The sequence below is a fragment of the Saccharomyces kudriavzevii genome (assembly GCF_947243775.1).
Source record: "Saccharomyces kudriavzevii IFO 1802 strain IFO1802 genome assembly, chromosome: 14".
Classification (NCBI taxonomy): domain Eukaryota; kingdom Fungi; phylum Ascomycota; class Saccharomycetes; order Saccharomycetales; family Saccharomycetaceae; genus Saccharomyces; species Saccharomyces kudriavzevii.
In genome coordinates this window covers 754,619-774,448 of record NC_079285.1, presented here as the reverse complement: position 1 = coordinate 774,448, position 19,830 = coordinate 754,619, and the positions used below count along the sequence as shown (strand labels likewise).

General features: G+C 40.9%; 6 protein-coding genes across 6 annotated transcripts; 3 read left to right on the top strand and 3 right to left on the bottom strand.

Moving 5' to 3' along the window:
* Positions 1–1,673: 1,673 nt before the first annotated feature.
* Positions 1,674–2,747, bottom strand: SKDI14G3950 (NAD(P)-dependent alcohol dehydrogenase; the record flags this gene model as incomplete). Its single annotated transcript, XM_056231001.1, has 1 exon — positions 1,674–2,747. The coding sequence occupies one exon, from the start codon at positions 2,745–2,747 to the stop codon at positions 1,674–1,676; it is 1,074 nt and encodes a 357-aa protein (XP_056084864.1).
* Positions 2,748–3,898: 1,151 nt separating this feature from the next.
* On the top strand, positions 3,899–5,407 carry MAN2 (putative mannitol dehydrogenase; the record flags this gene model as incomplete). The annotated part of the gene is made up of 1 exon (XM_056231000.1): positions 3,899–5,407. One exon carries the CDS (start codon positions 3,899–3,901, stop codon positions 5,405–5,407), a length of 1,509 nt encoding a protein of 502 aa, XP_056084863.1.
* Positions 5,408–5,812: 405 nt separating this feature from the next.
* HXT17 (hexose transporter HXT17) lies at positions 5,813–7,507 on the bottom strand (the record flags this gene model as incomplete). Its single annotated transcript, XM_056230999.1, has 1 exon — positions 5,813–7,507. The coding sequence occupies one exon, from the start codon at positions 7,505–7,507 to the stop codon at positions 5,813–5,815; it is 1,695 nt and encodes a 564-aa protein (XP_056084862.1).
* Positions 7,508–8,712: 1,205 nt separating this feature from the next.
* SKDI14G3920 (aldose 1-epimerase superfamily protein) lies at positions 8,713–9,741 on the top strand (the record flags this gene model as incomplete). Its single annotated transcript, XM_056230998.1, has 1 exon — positions 8,713–9,741. One exon carries the CDS (start codon positions 8,713–8,715, stop codon positions 9,739–9,741), a length of 1,029 nt encoding a protein of 342 aa, XP_056084861.1.
* Positions 9,742–10,300: 559 nt separating this feature from the next.
* PDR18 (ATP-binding cassette multidrug transporter PDR18) lies at positions 10,301–14,434 on the bottom strand (the record flags this gene model as incomplete). The annotated part of the gene is made up of 1 exon (XM_056230997.1): positions 10,301–14,434. The coding sequence occupies one exon, from the start codon at positions 14,432–14,434 to the stop codon at positions 10,301–10,303; it is 4,134 nt and encodes a 1,377-aa protein (XP_056084860.1).
* A 2,179-nt stretch (positions 14,435–16,613) lies between these two features.
* Positions 16,614–19,154, top strand: BSC5 (Bsc5p; the record flags this gene model as incomplete). The annotated part of the gene is made up of 1 exon (XM_056230996.1): positions 16,614–19,154. One exon carries the CDS (start codon positions 16,614–16,616, stop codon positions 19,152–19,154), a length of 2,541 nt encoding a protein of 846 aa, XP_056084859.1.
* Between the last annotated feature and the right edge of the window lie 676 nt (positions 19,155–19,830).

Here is a 19,830-nt window from a genome sequence, read left to right as displayed (position 1 = left end):
GTAACATTGGCAGGCACCCGGATCGCATTGCAAGCACCTCGAACCGCGGAAGCGTTTTCAAAGCTCGATTGCATTGTCCAAGAGCCTATTTTGGTATTTTTAGTTTTGCTGATACCACAAGATTTTGTTTCAGAGGGATGCTATCTTTGTAATGTCTTCGATATCAAAAACTCTAGATTAGCTCTTTGATTTCCCATAAATTTGGTGCCTGAAGAAGAGGGAGAAAAATCTGAAAAATTCGCACAGCGGATTTAGGCTACGGAAAAACTAAGGAGAAGAAAAACAAAGCAAGATTGAGTTGCGTGTTTCGTAAGGTGGGGCTACAGATCTTGATTCTCGACAAAGTATGGGCAGGTGAGACGTAGGTTCGACGCTTTCTTGATGACATAAGTCTTGACTCCAATTTGTTGACAGCAATGTTTTTCACTTGCGTTATATCCTAGATTATGCTGAAGTGGATTTCAGTTCATTTAAAAAGGACTTTCTCGAGACGTGATTATGCACTTCTGAAGAAATAGACATATAAAATACTTTTACACTGATTAAATAATCATACGTTGTGAATTTTTACTTTTTGGTATGAATTCGGCATATATTCGAGGGTTAATGATATATTGTTCTGAACATCATTCTGAGAAAATACCAGACCACCTCCAAATAGCATTTCTAATGTAGATCTTCAATTACCCACAGGTAGCGCAAAGACGTAAAAATGAGACTTAGTCCCATTCAGTGACATAGAAATTTAGCTCAGTTGCTACAGTGCGCTGCAAACCTCAAGGTTAATGCCGGCCTATGTCCGGATCAAGTCCTGCTCGAGGCCTTCGCCTGAAAAAGTATTGTTCAGTAAATTCGTATTTCTTCCTTCATTTTATACGTCGTTATTCATTGTCCCTATCGCATTATCAATCCTTGCGCTTCAGCTTTCACTAACTTCGATGACTGTTCTGAATCTTATTTTACTGCTCTGATAATTTGAGTCATTTCCTTAACACCGTATATGATCGTCTTAATCATCTGTACTACTTGATGGATAGTTGGTTATTGGTTTAACAAGAAGAAAGGGAACAGATTAACGGAACGGGCAAGGGAATTGGGAAACTACTATTGGGTAGGTGAAGCCAGACTGCAATATGTTCACAAGATACTAATTCACGAGCCTGTATTGCTCATTGTTTTGCTGAACACTATTATAACGCTTTTTTTGCCCGCTGGGGCTGTCCTAAACAATGCGTGTCAGTATGCTATAAATCTCCATACTTCCACATCCTTTAACATCGCAGTGCAGTGAAGTGAGGCGTGGGTGTGCCCAAGATGATCACCATATCCTACTATTCCAATGCCATAGCGCACGAACTTTAGGCATTATTACTTCTCTACATTTCGCTGGAGAGCATGGAAAGAGGTTTATATAGGAATACTACAGCTACAACTTTTTACTTACAGAGTTCTTCATTTTCCTGCAATAGCAAGTTGATGAAACTCCCAATTGCCGCATATCTAAATGATAATTCCTCTCTTCTTCTCCTCCTACTATCAGACTGCACTCCATCTTCTCTCGCGATGACAAGTGCCATCACACAGCTTAGAAATGGTGTTTTCTTATCACGTATCATATTTCTTATTTAACCTATATACATGGACATAAAAAGTGACGTAAACGTACTCATTCTTCATTCAGGTCCTGCAATAATAGTCTTGACCACATCGCCACCATGAGCAATATTGTAATCATAGGCCTTGGCTGCGTCTTCGAACTTGAATCTGTGCGTTATCAATGGCTTGACATTGACTTTTCCCGAAGCAACCAAGTTCACTGCGTCGCGGTAATCGCCGAACGAATAACGGAAACATCCGATTAATCTCATTTCCTTGCCACTAACTTCTGCAATCGGAAAGTTGGTGTAGTTCTTGCCCATACCCACCTGCACCATGGTACCTCCAACTTTGGTGGTTTTGACACCGGCGTCAATGCAGACATCAGCGCCCGAACACTCGAACACGACATCTGCATGATGGCCGCCCAAAAGCTTTTCAACCTCGTCTGCCAATTGCTGAGCTTCGTCGACAGAGAATTTGGAGGAATTGAAAGTGCCACTGGCACCGAAGTCCTTTGCCCTTTGTAACCTGTTATCAAACACATCAACGAAAATGACGTCACTGGCGCCGAAGGCGTGCGCGACTGCACCAGTCAACAGCCCCACCGGACCAGCGCCAAAAACAACCACTCTAGTGCCAAAACGAACTCCAGCCAGCTTGTTGGAGTGAACACCGACGGATAGGGGCTCCACACAGGCTCCCTCTTCGTAACTAACACCGTCTGGCAGCTTCACCAGAAAGTCCTCTGGAGACAAATAGTACCTCACAAGAGTACCATCAATTGGGGGAGTTGCAGCAAATGCCATATGTGGGCAAAGGTTGTATCTTCCCTCCTTGGTCTCGTCAGAGTAGCGGCCAGGAACACCGGGTTCAATGGCGACACGGTCGCCGATCTTGACCCTAGTCACGGCGTCACCTACCTCCACAACCTGTCCACTTGACTCATGGCCCAGAACCATTGGAGCTTTCAATATATACTTTCCAATGCCACCACTTCTGTAGTAGTGGACATCGGAACCACAGATCCCGGTAGCCTTTATGGCCAGCTTGACATAATGAGGATCGTCAATGGTAGGAACTGGTCTTTGCTCGATGGCAATGTCTCCGACTTTTCTTAAAACAACTGCAGGATTACTAGATTGAGACATGACTTTCTTATTTTGGATTTGATGCGAATTTTCTTGATTTTTCTTATTTGGTTTTTTACTTTCTCTCTGAACTTCAAGTCACCGAGTAGCTCAAGATAACAGACTGTTTTATATGTCAACTTGCTAAACCGCAAGGGCCAACTTGTTGTGTGACATTTTAGTAGTTGCAGTGATGATGTCAAGAAGGTGGCAGCAGTTTGGCTATATGCGGCCGGAGAAAGGAGATACGAGACCGGAATTAAGTAAAGTATTATAAGCTTTGAACATGGTGGTAAAAATGGATTGAAGTAGCTAATAAAGACGTCAAGTTCTGAACGAGATTCCTTCGTCATATCGTCTCTAAAACGTTTGCACGATGCATGCTGAACTGCAGCTATACGTAGCCCGCCAGTCTCAATAATATACTCGTGTGTGCCGCTTGCCAGAAACTGACCCCGAAAACTCTATTTTTTTCTGCACCCATATGTGCCTGAAACATGCTTTCCTGCAGGGCGTCTTAGCAAATAAGGAGTCGCGGGGTAATGCAGCGTGGGGTAGCATCTGTGCCTTTAGGAATACCTTTTTAGGACTTGTTTCCTCCATGGGAAATCCTTGGTGTATTTTTAGTTTCTGTCTTTGTGCCTAGACCTTGCCTACATCTCCACGCCACCCCACTACTCGGTCGTTCTCCCCCTAGTTGGATCCTTTGCACAAGAACTAACTCAACAAACGGTCCATTTTGCATCAACTTTTTTCTTTTATTTTTAGCTCGCCAATTTAGGTCTCAGTTCAAACCACAACAGTACGTCATATAGCAAGCTTTTCGTAGGACACTAACCAATTAAGCTGTCGAATTATTCGAGGAGGCATGAGATGGATGTCTTGTACGCACTGTTTTGGCAGAGGATCCATTGCAATCCCCCCGTAACAAAGTGACAGATTACGTTACCTTCAGAGAAATCATCATGCTTCAGGGGGCGGGGAAAGATGGGATGGCCACCTGCTCGGAATCTGAAATATCACTTAATTTTATCGAGCTTCATATATAAATAGCCAACAACAATTGTAGAATTGTAGAATTGTCGAACCAGTCGTAGTTTCTTTTCAATACTGCTCTTCACATATATTGATTAAACATATCTAAAAAGAAAAAAAAATAATAATCTTAGAAAATGGCAAAACAAAACGAAGCAAATACTGCCAGCTTGAATGCTAAAACTCTCAAGAGTTTTCAATCTGCCTTACCAATACCTACTTACAACAGAGAAGGTGTTAAGCAAGGGATCGTTCATCTAGGGGTCGGTGCATTCCACCGTTCCCATTTGGCCGTTTTCATGCATCGTTTGATGCAGGACCACAACTTGAAAGACTGGTCCATCTGCGGTGTTGGTTTGATGAAGGCAGATGCCGCTATGCGCGATGCCATGAAGGCGCAAGATTGCCTGTACACTGTCGTGGAGCGCGGTATCAAAGACGCCAATGCCTACGTTGTCGGGTCCATTACTGCCTATATGTACGCACCCGATGATCCAAGGGCTGTTATTGAGAAGATGGCCAGTCCAGACACACACATTGTATCTCTGACCGTCACCGAAAACGGTTACTACCACAGTGAGGCAACAAACTCTTTGATGGCTGATGCTCCCGAGATTGTCAACGATCTGAATCACCCAGAGAAGCCGGACACTCTCTACGGGTACCTGTACGAGGCTCTATTACTGCGTTACAAAAAAGGCCTCACTCCCTTCACCATCATGTCGTGCGATAACATGCCCCAGAACGGTGTCACAGTCAAGACTATGCTTGTTGCGTTTGCCAAGTTAAAGAAGGATGAAAAATTCGCTGCTTGGATTGAAGACAAGGTCACTTCTCCCAACAGCATGGTTGATCGTGTGACACCACGCTGTACCGACAAGGAGCGTAAGTACGTCGCTGACACATGGGGTATTAAGGACCAATGTCCGGTTGTTGCCGAGCCTTTCATCCAATGGGTTCTTGAAGACAACTTCTCTGACGGTCGTCCTCCTTGGGAACTTGTTGGCGTCCAGGTTGTCAAGGACGTGGACTCCTATGAATTGATGAAGCTGCGTCTGCTTAACGGTGGGCACTCCGCTATGGGATACTTGGGATACTTGGCAGGCTACACCTATATACATGAGGTTGTCAACGACCCAACTATCAACAAGTATATCCGTGTTCTAATGCATGAGGAAGTTATCCCATTGTTACCCAAAGTGCCAGGCGTCGATTTTGAAGAGTACACTGCGTCTGTGTTGGAAAGATTCTCTAACCCAGCAATTCAGGACACCGTTGCCCGTATCTGTTTGATGGGCTCAGGTAAGATGCCTAAGTACGTTTTACCCTCCATCTACGAGCAGCTGCGTAAACCAAATGGCAAGTACAAGCTGTTGGCCGTGTGTGTTGCTGGTTGGTTCCGTTATCTGACTGGTGTTGACATGGACGGAAAACCATTTGAAATTGAGGACCCTATGGCCCCAATTTTGAAGGCAGCTGCCGTTAAGGGCGGTAGAGATCCCCACGAATTGCTGAACATCGAAGTCCTTTTCAGTCCTGAGATTCGTGAAAACAAAGCCTTTGTTGCGCAGTTAACCCACTCGCTCGAAACAGTCTATGATAAAGGGCCACTTGCCGCTGTTAATGAAATTCTAGATCAAGTGTGAGCTTGAAAACGATCTACGCACCTCGATAGTAATGATTAGATATCTTGTATAGATTATGTATTTTTTGAATGTTTTGTTAAGTCAAGTAACGTGTCACATGCCTGTAAGTATGCACTCTTCATTTAGCAAGTACTCAAGAACTTCCGTCTTGTGTAGCCATCACCATCGCCATTGGCATCGCCGTTTATGTTTCCAGCAATATAGTTCTCCGCTTCCATTGATGAAAAAGAAAAGAAGTGCGCACTACGTTATATCAGTTGAGAACTTCTTCGTGATACAGATATATATACATGAGCATAAATCTCCAAGGCTCTTCATAAATTCGTGAAAATTAAAGTAACATATTTTTATGTAAGATATAATATACAATGTTGCCCTCCTAAGACAAACATATACACCCAAAGATCAATCAGAACTCTTCGAGAACTTCAAAAATTTCTTCCAATCCTTCTTCTGAGTCTCAATCTCCTCGGAAAAGCTTCCCCTTCTTGAAGGTGGGACCCAAGATGCAGATTTCCATGGCTTTACACCTTCTTCATAGAGTAGTTGGATTTCCTCCAAAGACAGCCCAATAGTTTCTGGCAACAAAAAGAAAACATACAAAAACATAGCCACCAAACAGCCCACGAAGACATATCCGTAGTAAAAATGGATAGATCCGGTGATAAATGGTGTGAAGAAACCAATCAAAAATTGCCATAACCAGTTGAAGGCAGTCGAAATCGACATAGCTCTAGACTTGACCTTCGAAGGGAACGACTCGGCCACCACAATATAGGCAACAGGAGCCCATGTAGTTGCAAAGCAGAATATGTAGAAACAGGTAAACACAATCATAGCATTACCTGCACCCTTCGAAGAAGGTGCATCCTGACCGTGTGGGTAAAGACATTTCACACCGATACTTGCGAAAATGACCATACAGGCCATCATCCCAGCTGCTCCGAATAGCAGACACTTACGACGACCAATTTTGTCCACGACCATCACGGCAATAATAGTGGAGAAGAAATTCACTGTACCCAAGACGATTGAGGTCTCGAAACCATCGGTAAGCCCGACTGATTTGAAAATGGTAGTTCCGTAGAAGAAAAAGTAGTTCTCACCGGTAAGTTGCAAGAAAGTTTGTATGAGTATCCCGGTAATCAAACGCTGAAGCACTTTGGTCTTCACCGAGAAAAGCTCTTTCCATGAGGCTTCTCCTAGCTCTCTCTGCGCCACCACACCGGCGATAATTTCTTCAGCCTGTCTCTGTACCCATGGATCATCTGGGGAAACCTTGTTGATCTTGGCAAGGGAAATACGTGCTTCCTCATGTTTTTCACGTTCGATCAGATATCTTGGTGACTCTGGAACTAATAACATACCAACGATGATAATCAGGGCCCACAAGAAGCATAAACCGAGAGGCACTCTCCACTGTGCAGTATCATCGTATTTTCTTGTTCCATAAACACTACAGTAACCTAGGAAAATGCCAAAGGTCATGTTCAATTGGTATAACGAAATAAGCCCGCCTCTTAGATCCTTCGGAGCTATTTCAGACAGAAGCATCGGACACAACACCGAACAACCACCAGCACCGAGACCGTAAATAATCTTACCAACAAAGTATTGGTACCATTTGTGGCTTGAACTAATCTGAATAATAGCACCCACCATATACACCAACACCACGATCACAATTGCTAATCTTCTGCCCAATTTATCGGCGAAACGGGCAAAGATAAGGCCTCCTATAGCACATCCGACACTGAACATTGCCACCAGAAGACCCATACGCACGTTGCTCAAATAATATTCCCCAGTACTGTGCTTGTAGGACCCAAAATTCATTTTGAAGTTATCCATGTTGATGAAACCTGCTGTAATACCACTATCCCAGCCAGGTAGAAACCCTCCGAAGGATACAGGATAACATAGTAAATAGATAGTAAGATAACCCAGGAGTCCTCTCTTTGGTGCCTCTACCGTATCCCCTTTCAGGACCTCATTGTCATCAAAGCCATCCGACCATTCCTTTTCTACAGGTGGTGCGTCATGAACGTCAACAGCAGAAGCATTTTGAATCTCTGTATCAGCTCCAATAGATGCTTGCATGTTATATTTTTTTTCTTTTTTCTTTCTCTTTTCCTACTCTTTATTTCTGATTTATAGGGTAAAAATGCTTACACATTCACAAAGAAATTACCTGAACTATCTAGCTCTCTTTATATGTTTCGTTCATATTGTTGTCCAGTGGTTTAGGGAGAACACATGGCGGATATAATATCCGCACACCACTGGAACGATAAATTTCGGTCGAGAGTTTTGCTTTTCATTCAGCACAATTATTTCCAACAGTTACTTTCTTTTGATTGGTCTCTGCACTATGATGCCGCTGCCCTTAGACAAGGAGTCGAGGATATTATTTTTTAATATTATCCTCGAACCGTTACGTCATCTTGGCTGGAATGCCGCCTCATATTCTAGACTGTACACAGGCAAATATAGACTTTAAATTCTCCCACGCCGTTTTGTGCCTTGTGCCTGTATGCATGATCCTTGGCTCCCCACCGCTCCATGCACACAAAATGCATACCCCACCCCCACCCTTCCTATTTTGTATTTTGAGTATCAAGTCCGAAACATCCCCTTAAAGTTAAAATAATTACTTTTTTTTTTTGGTTGCAAAAGGGTGACGTCAGATATAATCTTACGATCGCACCAGGGAAAAAAGCTTTTCCGCCGGCAATTTTCTCTGCTAGATGTGAAAAGTTCATCAAATAATAATAGTTAGTTTAAACACTATAAGGAGCGGAATTAAGGAATCATGTGAACGGAGATACGACGAAAGAAGCTTTTTACATAATACAATCAGGCAATGTCCTGAAAAGAGCTCGCGAACTCTTCGCGCGTTGAAAAAGTGAAACATCTGAAATACTTCGTATTTTGCCAACTTTTGCACTACCCCCACTCCAATGTTAGAGGCACCTTGTTGTATGGAAGTGCGGTTTACAATTTTTTTATTGTACAATTTGCGGAACGAACGCATTTTCTCCACCAAGAAGGTGCCGATCAAAATCATTTGAGAGCCTAGTGCACTAAGTGGTACGATGAAATAAGCTTTCCTACCCCGTGTTTCTAAGATTACTCGATGAATTGTGGGGAGTGGGGGTGGAGTAATGAAAATTAAACGTCTTCTATGTATGCTGAGCGCTTTTAAATGTATAAATACAAAGGTATCTTGAAGTTTATGAGGTCAATTGTTCATGTCGAATGATGAACAGCAAAAAAAATTGACAACAATAGATAATAAGCTAGAAATGACAAATAGTAACACTGAAAACAAGTACAAAGTAATCACAATTGGTGATGAAAAAAGATTCCAAGCTACCATCGCCCCACTTGGAGCTACTTTGGTGGATCTGAAGGTAAACAACCAATCAGTTGTCCAAGGGTATTCGAACGTACAAGACTACTTGACAGATGGTAACATGATGGGTGCTACTGTTGGTCGTTACGCCAACCGTATTGCCAAGGGTGTTTTTAGTTTGGAGGATGGTCCTCACAAATTGACTGTTAACAACTGCGGTAACACCAATCATAGCAGTATCAGTTCTTTAAACCTCAAACAGTATAGGGCATCCCCTGTTGAAAATCCTTCCAAGGATGTCTTTGTTGTTGAGTTCAAGCTGTTGGATGACCACACGCAACCCAACCCTAACGAATTCCCAGGGGATTTGGAAGTTACAGTGAAGTACACCTTGAATGTTGCTGAAATGACTTTGGGCATGAAATATCAGGCACAATTAGTGCGTGGAGATGCTACTCCTATAAATATGACCAACCACTCATACTTCAACTTGAACAAGACCAAAAACGAAAAGTCTATCAGTGGTACAGAAGTTAAGGTCTGCTCGAACAAATCACTGGAAGTGACCGAAGGAGCACTACTTCCTACCGAGAAAATCATCGAAAGAAAAATCGCTACCTTTGATTCCGCTAAGCCTACCGTTTTGCACGATGACGCTCCAGTTTTTGATTGTACTTTCATTATTGATGCAAATAAGGATTTGCACACCACCGACTCTGTTAGCGTAAACAAGTTAGTTCCTGTTTTTAAGGCTTACCACCCGGAATCGCGCATCACTTTTGAGGTCTCGACAACAGAACCAACTGTTCATCTCTACACTGGTGACAATTTATGCGGTAAATTTACACCAAGATCAGGATTCGCCGTTCAACAAGGCAGATACGTTGACGCCATTAACCATGATAAATGGAGAGATTGTGTTCTTTTGAAGCGCGGCGAGGTATACACTTCAGAGACTCAATATCGTTTCGGAATTTAGACCAAGTTGAGATTATTTCACCTTTATAGTGTCACTTTATTTGTCTGTAAATAAGACATTTTTATAATGATATATGATCTAAAAAAAATCAGATTTACTGTTCTAAAAGAGCAAAGGCCAAGCTACAAATATGTTTTGGGTCCTGTGATTCAAAACAGCTAGGCTGTGGTTGCTCCGTCGAGTCCTTATTCTCTTTCAGACCATAGTAGCAGAAGGACGGAGATCAGCCTCCTTCGAATAATTTTAGTTCGAGTGGAAAAATCTTAGCTTGCGAAACAGAACCGTCTTACGTTGGTAGTTCCACAATGGACCAATATAACAGTCGGATTTAATCGGCAGATGTTGCTACCGCCTATTGCATTAAGAATGCACTATAAGGGGTAAATAACACTCGCGGTTGTTAATACATGTATTAGAGAACGGAGACGGAAGATGATAAGCTCTCCTCTTGACCATAGAACGTTACACTAATTTGCGAAATTAAAAAATGAAGTTGACATTATACGATCCTAAATGTGTTAAATTATTTAAAAGAAATTCACTAACACCGATAGTTCTGTTAAGTACTCGATCTTTTTCTCTTGAATTTACTAGCTAGTTTTTTCACAATACCAATGTTCATGGGCGAGAAATGCTTGACCTGGACCACGTAGTAAACTGCGACCATAGCAAAAATATTGAAGATAATGTAAGCACAAATGAACCCCAAGTTTCTCCATAAGTAACTAAAGCTAGCATCGATGCGTGCTAAATATTCGTCACCCACCTTATACTGGCAGTAGGCGCAATCAGAAGTAGCGTCCGGGTTTGCAATATACCCCGTCCCAAATTTGAAAAATGGTTCGGTAAATTCACCGCATGTTTGGCCCATAGGAGGATTAAAGAAGGAAAGCTCCTTCTTCGAACATCTCACAGGTTTCTTGTGCATCAGCAAACTGACAAAATTTTGCAAAAAATATGTGTAAGGAGATAGCTTCCACATAAATGTCCAGAACCCCGGCATTAGGGAGGCAGGCTGAACAGCACCGCAGAAGGAGAGCAAAAAAGAAAGTACGAATCCCACAATGACATTAGCAGATTGTAGATTTGGCGACATGTACAGAACCACTAAAGCAAGACCAATGTAGTAAAGTTGGAAGAGTATGGCATAGTTGAGATAAAATACGCCTGACCTAGAGGCCTCGAAGAAGATTCCTAGGGGGAAATACAACGAAACGAAGAAAATAGTTGAAAACAATAAATGGTAGGGCAATTCGTTTAAATAATGGGTGAATAAAAGTAGAGACCAATGGAACATGTTAGATTTAGACTCACGAACTTCATATAGTTCCTTGGCAGCAGTGGCGCGCTCCTGGATCTGATTTGTTGCAGGAGCTGATATAACGATAGCCATGAAACAGGCAAACAAACTATTTTGTAGCCCAATTGCATCGATACCAACACCGTAAAAAGTAAAACCAATAAACAGACCACTAATAATCAGCAACATCATTTTAGCCATAATATAGTTTAAGTTCCTCCAGAAAGTCAGGCTGGATCTAAACAACACATACCTGAACTGATAAAAATATGATGTCGCATACTTCGAGGGTTTCACATCTATCTTTCGTACTGATGAAGATGGCAAATCTTTGATCATAGTATCAACTTTTTCGTTGACCTTTGCAATTTCAGGTGACGCCTTCCATATATCATACCAGTTTTGTTCAACAGAGGCGGTAGCGCCGGCGCCAATGGCTTCTAGAATATACTCAGCTGGATTTTCGCTTTGTTCGCATTTTCTAGCTCCATTGCTTTCAAAATATTTCACGACAGAGCTTGAATTTTTTCCTATTTCACCAAAATAAACTGTTTGACCGCCTTTTCCCAAAAGCAGTAATCTTTCAAACTGTTCAAATAAAGTGGCCGAAGGTTGGTGAATAGTACACAAAATAGATTGTCCTGCTTGGGTCAGTCTTTTCAACATCTTGACAATCGACCATGCAGATTGTGAGTCCAAACCAGAGGTTGGTTCGTCCAAAAACAACAACAGATCCGGTTTGCCAACTAGTTCAACACCAATGGAAAGTTTCTTTCTCTGTTCAACATTCAAACCGTAACCAATTTCACCAACGAGAGCTTCTGAGAATTCTTGCATTTCAAGAATATCTATAATTTTTTCGACATACTCCATCTTTTCAACGTCAGGAATAGATTGTGGTCGACGCATGCGAGCGCTAAATTGCAGCGATTCCCTGACGGTAAGCTCTGCAGTATGAAGGTCCTGCTGTTGTACATATCCAGTACGCCTCTCAAAACTGGCGTCCATTGGGAGACCGTCTACCAGGATGTCGCCAGTAACCGTTCCCACGTTTCTTTGAGCCAAGGTATTTAACAGAGTGGTCTTACCAGCGCCGGACTCACCTATCAGTGCTGTTAACGTACCAGGTACGCAGTACCCACTTACGTTGTCCAAAAGTTTACGTTGTCCATTAGAGTGTCGGATTGTAAATGAAACGTTTCTCCAAATAAACACTCCAGTAGATTCTAAGCCTTCAAACTCCGTATGTGTGCTATCGCCGTTACTTGAAGCTATGTCTTTGTTATCTTGTGTTGTTATGGACATATTGATATTTTCTTCATCATTTTTGTTGCTCCATGTTTTTTGTAAAGTATTCTTTGCTCCTTTCTTGATGACTAGAGCATCGCCACCGCTTTTAATAGGACTTTTGTATTCAGTGAAAAGGGCTCTCAAGACGATGTAACCAATTAGGAAACACCACATAATACCGAAGTTTCTCCAAGTGTTTTTGTACTCATACTGATATTGGGCCCTCAAATAATCATCGCCAAGAACCCAAGCCTGGCCAGGCCTAGAACCAGCAAAGGCACATACCTGGTTTTCAGATAGGACATTTTCATAACCGGGACCAGAAGGGACTAAAGTACCGCCACAATCCATATGCCGTCCATGAAATTCTGCGTTCAACATCGATTCAAATGCATATCTAATAGGAAGAATGTATGAGATCCACTTGAACCATGGGTGCATTGAGGGCAATTGTATCATATAAGTTGAATACATGGCAATAGACAACATCACAACACCAGCAATGGAGTTGGCTTGTGACAGTGTATCACACAGAGATGAAATCATTTGGAACAAACTTGTAATAGCTTCCGAGCACATGGTCAAAAACAGATACATGATAAAAAAAACTCCAGCGTTTGTATGCAAACCGGCCAAGAAGTACAGGATGATTATAAAGAACGTTAGACCAATCATTCTGAATGGAAAGGATGAGATCGTACTTGCCAATGCCTCAGCAGATGGATGGTATAAGGAGTAGACCTTGTGTTTATGTAATATTGGCCTATGTTCAAAACTAATATTGGCTAGACCCATCAGAGAGTAATATAAAAGGGAAAAAAACAGAACACCACTTCTGGAAAAGGCACCCAGAGTGGAAGAAGGTGTTTGGTAGAACAATGATCCAGTGATAAACGATTGTGCTATAGCAGCACACGTGTTGATCACCGTGTATGATTTATCACCGTAAATTCTCTGAAAACCCCTAATAGTACAAAGCCTAACCTGCTTCCAGTAAGAAATCGTATAATAGGACGATTTTCTCGCTCCTTTCGACTTTTCTTGCGCCATAGACTCATTATATGTTCTTTTAGTTCTCTGAGTGTCGACTTCTTCTTTATATTCTTGAATTTCACGTTGTAAGTTGCTGAAGTTTGGGGAATTAAGCCAGTATTTTTCAAATTCGTCAGCGGTACGGGGTACATGGAACTCAAATCCCGGTTTTATTTTGTGTAGGCCATTACGATCGGTAATAGCAGTCAAATATTCGGCGGTAGATTGTCTTGGTGGACACAAATATCCCATATTTTCAAAATAGTCCTTAGCTTCGGTAGCTTTGCCGTAAAATACCTGTCTGCCGGCATATAAGACAGTAACTTTATCAAATGTTTCATAAATGTTTTCACTTGCCTGGTAAATGGTAATTAGAGCCGTTGAGCCCAACAACTCTGTCATAGTGCGGATGGCTTGAGCAAACTCTAATGCTGTAGAGGCGTCAAGACCTCTCGTGGCATTATCCCAGCAATAGATTGAACCTCTCGCTGCTAATGCTTCAGCGATGGAAACACGTTTACGCTCACCACCGGAGACGCCGCTAACAAAATCATTACCGACCCTAGTATCGTAAGTATGTGCTAAACCAAAAATTTGAGCATAAAAATCTCTATTGGCAGCAATATATTCTGCTCCTGTGACATTATTAACCCTCTTTGCGGGCATCTTACAAGCAATGGCAAAATCTAAAGTTTGTTTCACCGTCAAGTATGGGAAATGAACGTCCTGCTCACCATTGTAAATCACGTCTGCCTTATAATGTTGCATCATTTCCTTCTGAGAGATACCATCATATGATATATCACCTGTTAGATCACCTGCAAACTGATTGGTCTCGCCAGCAGCACACTTCAAAAGTGAAGAGCAACCAGCACCAGGTCTACCTAGGACAAGAACCATCTCTCCTGGTTTAGCCAACAAACTGACATCCTTCAAAATCTTCCTCATCTTGCTACGGTTCTTTCGTTCACGAATACCTTTGACGATTGTCCATGGTAAACACAAGATATCACCAAAGGTTTGCCCTTCCAAGAGTGAAGAGTCGATACCTTCAACCGAGACACACTCCATACTCACACCGGCCTTGCGAAGGTGAATACCTTGTTCTGAAGCCTCTTTCACAAATGATCTGATTGTTGCTGAAGCATCAAAAGTATCAGAATCAGGACTTTCTACGTCCACAGGATCATTTTCCATTGTACGAAAAGCCATAATATCTAGATTGACTTAAAGTCTACCTTCAATAATCTTGCCAGCATTAATGGTAATTCAAAAACGACGGATCTGAATATCTGAGCAATTTCGTATTTTGGAAGGGTACGTTTTAAAGGGATACCTTTAATTCCAGCTTGACAAGGCAGCGGAGGAGAAGGCGCGGCTTAGTATGGCAGAAATTGGAGCGTATTGTCTTTTGATAAGGCTCTTCTCGGTATTATTCTCAGGAAATAGGTCCGGTGGTTAGAATAATTTGTAGAGCATGCTGTCAGCTAAGTTTAAATGCAAGACCTCAAATATCTGGCGGATGAAATTGAATTTATCGATAAATGCAGCCACTAGTGAAATTGATATCGTCCTTATCTTGTACGATATGGAGTATCTTCATCGTAGCAGATTTGAAATAGCTATTGTATAATAAGATTCGTATTATTATCGATACACTGACAATACAAATGCTGTATGCAGCGCCATAAACCGCATACTCAAAATAAGATGCCATAAAGCGTAATTACAGTAAATATTTCCAGTCATATAATAATACCGATGTCATTCAGAACATTTCTTCGTATTTTCATATATCAGTACCGAGTGCCGGTAATAAACAATATTAAGAGGAGATTCTTCATCTTTAGCACTTGCATTATATACAATGGACATAAATATACTATTTAGAGCCATCTAACGCTACACCCAGACATCAAAGGACCCTGAGTTACGTCTTTATACAACGCTCTCTCATATTAAGCTCAAGACGTTACTAACACAAACATGACCTGTAGGGATGAACCAAAGGAGCTCAAGCGCTAACAGTAAGTTCCACAATGGAAACACTGGCTTTTTATAGTCAAACAGTAAATACAATGTTTTTCGCGTGAAGTAAGTGCCACAATATTTATGTGATATTAGTATAATTATCCGTTTTACATTTCAGGCCCCAATTACCCACTTAAATAAGAAAAGGAAAAGCAAGGATTCATTCGAATTGGAACAATTTCTTCAGACTTACGAAAAAGAGGCTACTCCATTGTGGAATAAGAGCACCTGAGTTACATGTACGCGAACACAATCTTTGTATCTCAATCATGAAAGGATCTATACAACTTATTAGAGAGTCAAGCCATATTATTGGATGTGAAAGAAGTTGAAAAACATTGAAGACATCACAGTGGCTTTTTTTAAGGGCGCCCTTGGGTAACAGAGAACAGCAATTGCTTGATCTCATATAATTGCTCAAATATTATTCTATCCAGTGACCCCTTGTCATCGAACATCATGGAAGAGAATCAAATCTTGCGCCGTTTAAAGAGTCACGACAATACTAATTTCGCCTCAAAAAAGTCATTCTGTGCTTAAGACACAGTATGTAACTTCTTGAGGCTGATTCGATTCATAAGCGACAATACTTTCATCACAGAAATCTTTTTAGAAGCGGCAAAAAGTGCATGTTCTAGAATATCATGGAAAAACAATTTTATTAGCAATTTCAGATTGTGATTAATCAAACTGGGATATTGAAAATTACGTAATGATAACCAGAAATACAGTTCGCGAGATAGTAAGCGAATTCAAGTAGAATTTTGAGCTTTTTTTGAGCTTTCACTTATCATTTCGTATATTTCTCTGGTGACTCATTCATACTGTCTCGTCTTATTCGCTTACATGCTATCTATTTCTGCCACTTTATCTTGACCGAGCACTTTTCTAGTGAGCCGTCCCTTTGACAATTCGCCTGGATTACTAAGATTGCCTGCAGATAGGCAAGGCTGTAGTAGTTCTCATTTATAAAAAGAACTGAACAATTGATTCGAGTTTATAAAGAGAAGAGTTCTCCACTTACACTCATATGCCTACATGACACTCTAGACTTTTTATTTTTATTATGAATCTGTCTGCTTCGAGATTTACCTTGACTAATCAATCTCACAAATAGGTAAGGCTGCTCTTCCATAATCATTAGTATTTAAATCCAAAAATACTGAATAGCCTCACAAACCATACACACCATTAGGCGGCTTTTTACGACACTAATTTAATGCGAAAATCCAAAGAACAAAATAACTTTGCAACCTGTCAAAGAGCATCTTCTTCGTCGTCTACACTCTTAGGAAGAGTTTCATCTGAGGAACTGGAAAGTGGGACATCCAAGAAAAAAGAAAATGATGATCACATATATAACAGTGAAGATCATGGTTCGGGCGAGACGAACGTCCAACAGGATGACTTTGTCCTTCCAGAACTACTGCCGTCTTTTGAAATGTATGAAAATTTGCACATTAATATACCCCAGTCTAGTTTTGACACCTACTTTCACGAAAATCCACCTTATTATGAGGTTGCTTCTGGGATTCAGAGTGCTCTTCCGCATGGTGAGTCTGAGTCTAACATGAGAATGGTTAGCGATGACACTGCTGGCCCAGAAAATCTTGAAACGACCACTGGTGTTCGCCGGTTGGCTTCTGATTCTTCTAGCCCCCAGATTTTTAACCATGATGGACTTAAAGGTATACCGGTTGAAAAAATCTATGCTCTTCCTAGAGTTGAAACTGCCATATCGATTGAACTATTTGTTACGAAAACTGCCCCGAAACTTGGGCAGGCTCCTAAATACGGGGGCATGCTAAAGGAATATACATCTGGTGACATCATTCATGGATATTTTACTGTAGAGAACAGATCGACTACACCGATAAAGTTTGACATGTTTTATCTAACTTTAGAGGGTACAACAAGCTCAAAGACAAAATCATCTTTTGGAACTCAAAAAACAACAAAAACTTTTTTGAGAATGGTAGATATGGCGGCGAGCTGGTCATACAATCAAGAAGATGTAAATACTGGTGAGGACCTCTGTGGATTTTTCGATTCCATTGATAAAACGAGCTTTGGACTATCTAACGAGAGAACATTAAATCCAGGCGATAAACGTAAAAAGTTCTTCGCATTCAAGATTCCAAACCAGCTACTAGAAGTAAGCTGTAAGCACAGGCACTTTTCCCACTCTCTCTTACCTCCAACGCTTGGCTTCGATAGATCCTCAAGTGCTAATGTAGATGCGAATTTAAAGTTTTCAAATAGTTTGGGTTACGGTCGTTTGTCAGAAAGAGGCTCCCCACTTTTATTAATGGATAATTCTACAACTAGCAATATCAGCTATTCAATAAATGCTATGATTGTAGGCAAAGATATACGATCTGGGAGTATTTGTTTGATGAGTGAAAAGAAATACAGTATCAGAATGGTTCCATTTGGGTTTGGCTGCGAGCCCATCAGTAAAGAAAAATGCTTCAATAGTATCGAAGATTTCAATGTCGCTATTGCAAAAAGACTCGAGAAGATAGAACAAATTCTTTGTAAGTCAGAACGAGCAGTTCCTATTCATGAAGATGATATATCGGATATCAACAATCACGCTTATCCAATCCTCCCAAAAAGGAACTACTCGTGGAACAAGTCACCTGAAATTGTTAAAAATTGCGCAGCCGAAAAGAGGTCCTACATTGAGAATGATTATATCGAATCTGAAATGACTTATTCTATACTCCCTTTCTTCAACACTAGTATCAAAAGTGCATTTCTCAAAAGTAAAGTTCTTAATAGTGTCCATAATGCATCCTCATCTCAACCAGATAATTTCACTTCAAGAATGAATTTTGAGAAAAATGGACTAATAATGATGAAAGTTAAACCTCCCACTAGCTCCTTACCATATCGGTGCCCTGCCTTAATTCAAAAGCAAAATGCATTTGCAATGAAAAGCAAGCAAAGTCAATCAAACTGGTCAAATTTGAAAAGTCTTCTCCCGATTGAAGAACGAGAAAAACTCGAAACCCTAAAAATAGAGTTAGTGTGTGTTCAAGCGGCAAACAGTGTCCCTCATGACCCTCCTGAGATTAGTAGTATACAGACACAACTAATTTGTTTAACAGAAAAGACAGAAGATTGTAAGCCACTGGAATTCCACACTGATTTACTAGTGAACAAACGGAAATTCGACGAAGTTAAGAAGTCATTTAAAGAAATACTGGCAAATATTGAAGCATATAGTGATAACTTTACTAACAATGAAACAAGGATAAATTCACTTCTTGATGAAACTGCAAAGGCCAGCCTGCATGGTAAACCCCTCATGTTCTCTCACCTAATGCCTCTAAGTACAATAAAAGACGTGCAAGTATTAGCTCACACGGAGGTTGACGTTACTGTTGTGGAAAATGCATTGAAGTCAAAACTAGCTGTAGCAAATGATGTGCATCCTTGCTCTCCTTATTCGATTTCCAGCATAATACCTCGAGCATCTCGCAGCATAATCAAGACGGCCTCATCAAATCACAGTTCCTCGTCATTCTCACATTGTAAATTAAATGGATGGAATCGTATCGGCGCAACAGAATATACGAAAACATTGTCCCTGAACATAAAATTCAACGAGGATTTCAAAGGCACTATAGTACCTAGTTTTCAAAGCTGTTTATGCTCTAGATCGTATTTACTTCGCGTGAAACTTCAATTTAACAAATCTGTAGGTACCTCTCAAATTGATATTCCTATTCAAGTCAAAAACTCCTTCATCTAATAAAGGAATTGCTATATAGAGAAAGCAATTAATGCAAGAGCGTTGTGAGTTTTTAAACCTACATAAACATATAACTAAGTTTTTTATCAATTTTCAAATATTCGAAGAACTGCATTGCATGAAGCTGCAAAGAAAGTGTACTCAGTGCTGAAGGCCTTCGTAGGATCTTCTCAAGGTGGCGAAGCTTGGTGGTTCGTAAAGCAAGAACATTACAGTAGTGAACAGTAGTCCAGTCCTCCTGCGCTTTTAGCTACCCATCTATTTCCCATTTGAGATTATAAGTTTAGCAACAGCTTGCCTACACTCGGAATTAAAATGAGCTTGCTTGTCACATTCTTTGAAAAAAACGAACAAGATTATCGATTAAAACTTAGCTATCAAGTCAATGACCGAATTTGGTATCTGCTGACATTTCCTCTGAAGGCAGTCCAGCTTTCCTTTTGTTTTCTCTTCCTGAATTCTTTTGAAATTTGATAGGGACATCCAGCAAGCTAAGCTTTTCTCGGCAAGTTTTATTAGTGAAGCCAGCAAGGAAGGCACGAAAGTTTCCCAATTCGGCAACCAAGGCAAAACTGGTTAATCCTCGAGCTGAACCTAGAAAGTTAAAAGCTGGGCATGAATAGAATGGCGGGCATACAGGCCATACAAAGACGACTATCAGGTACAATAGATTATA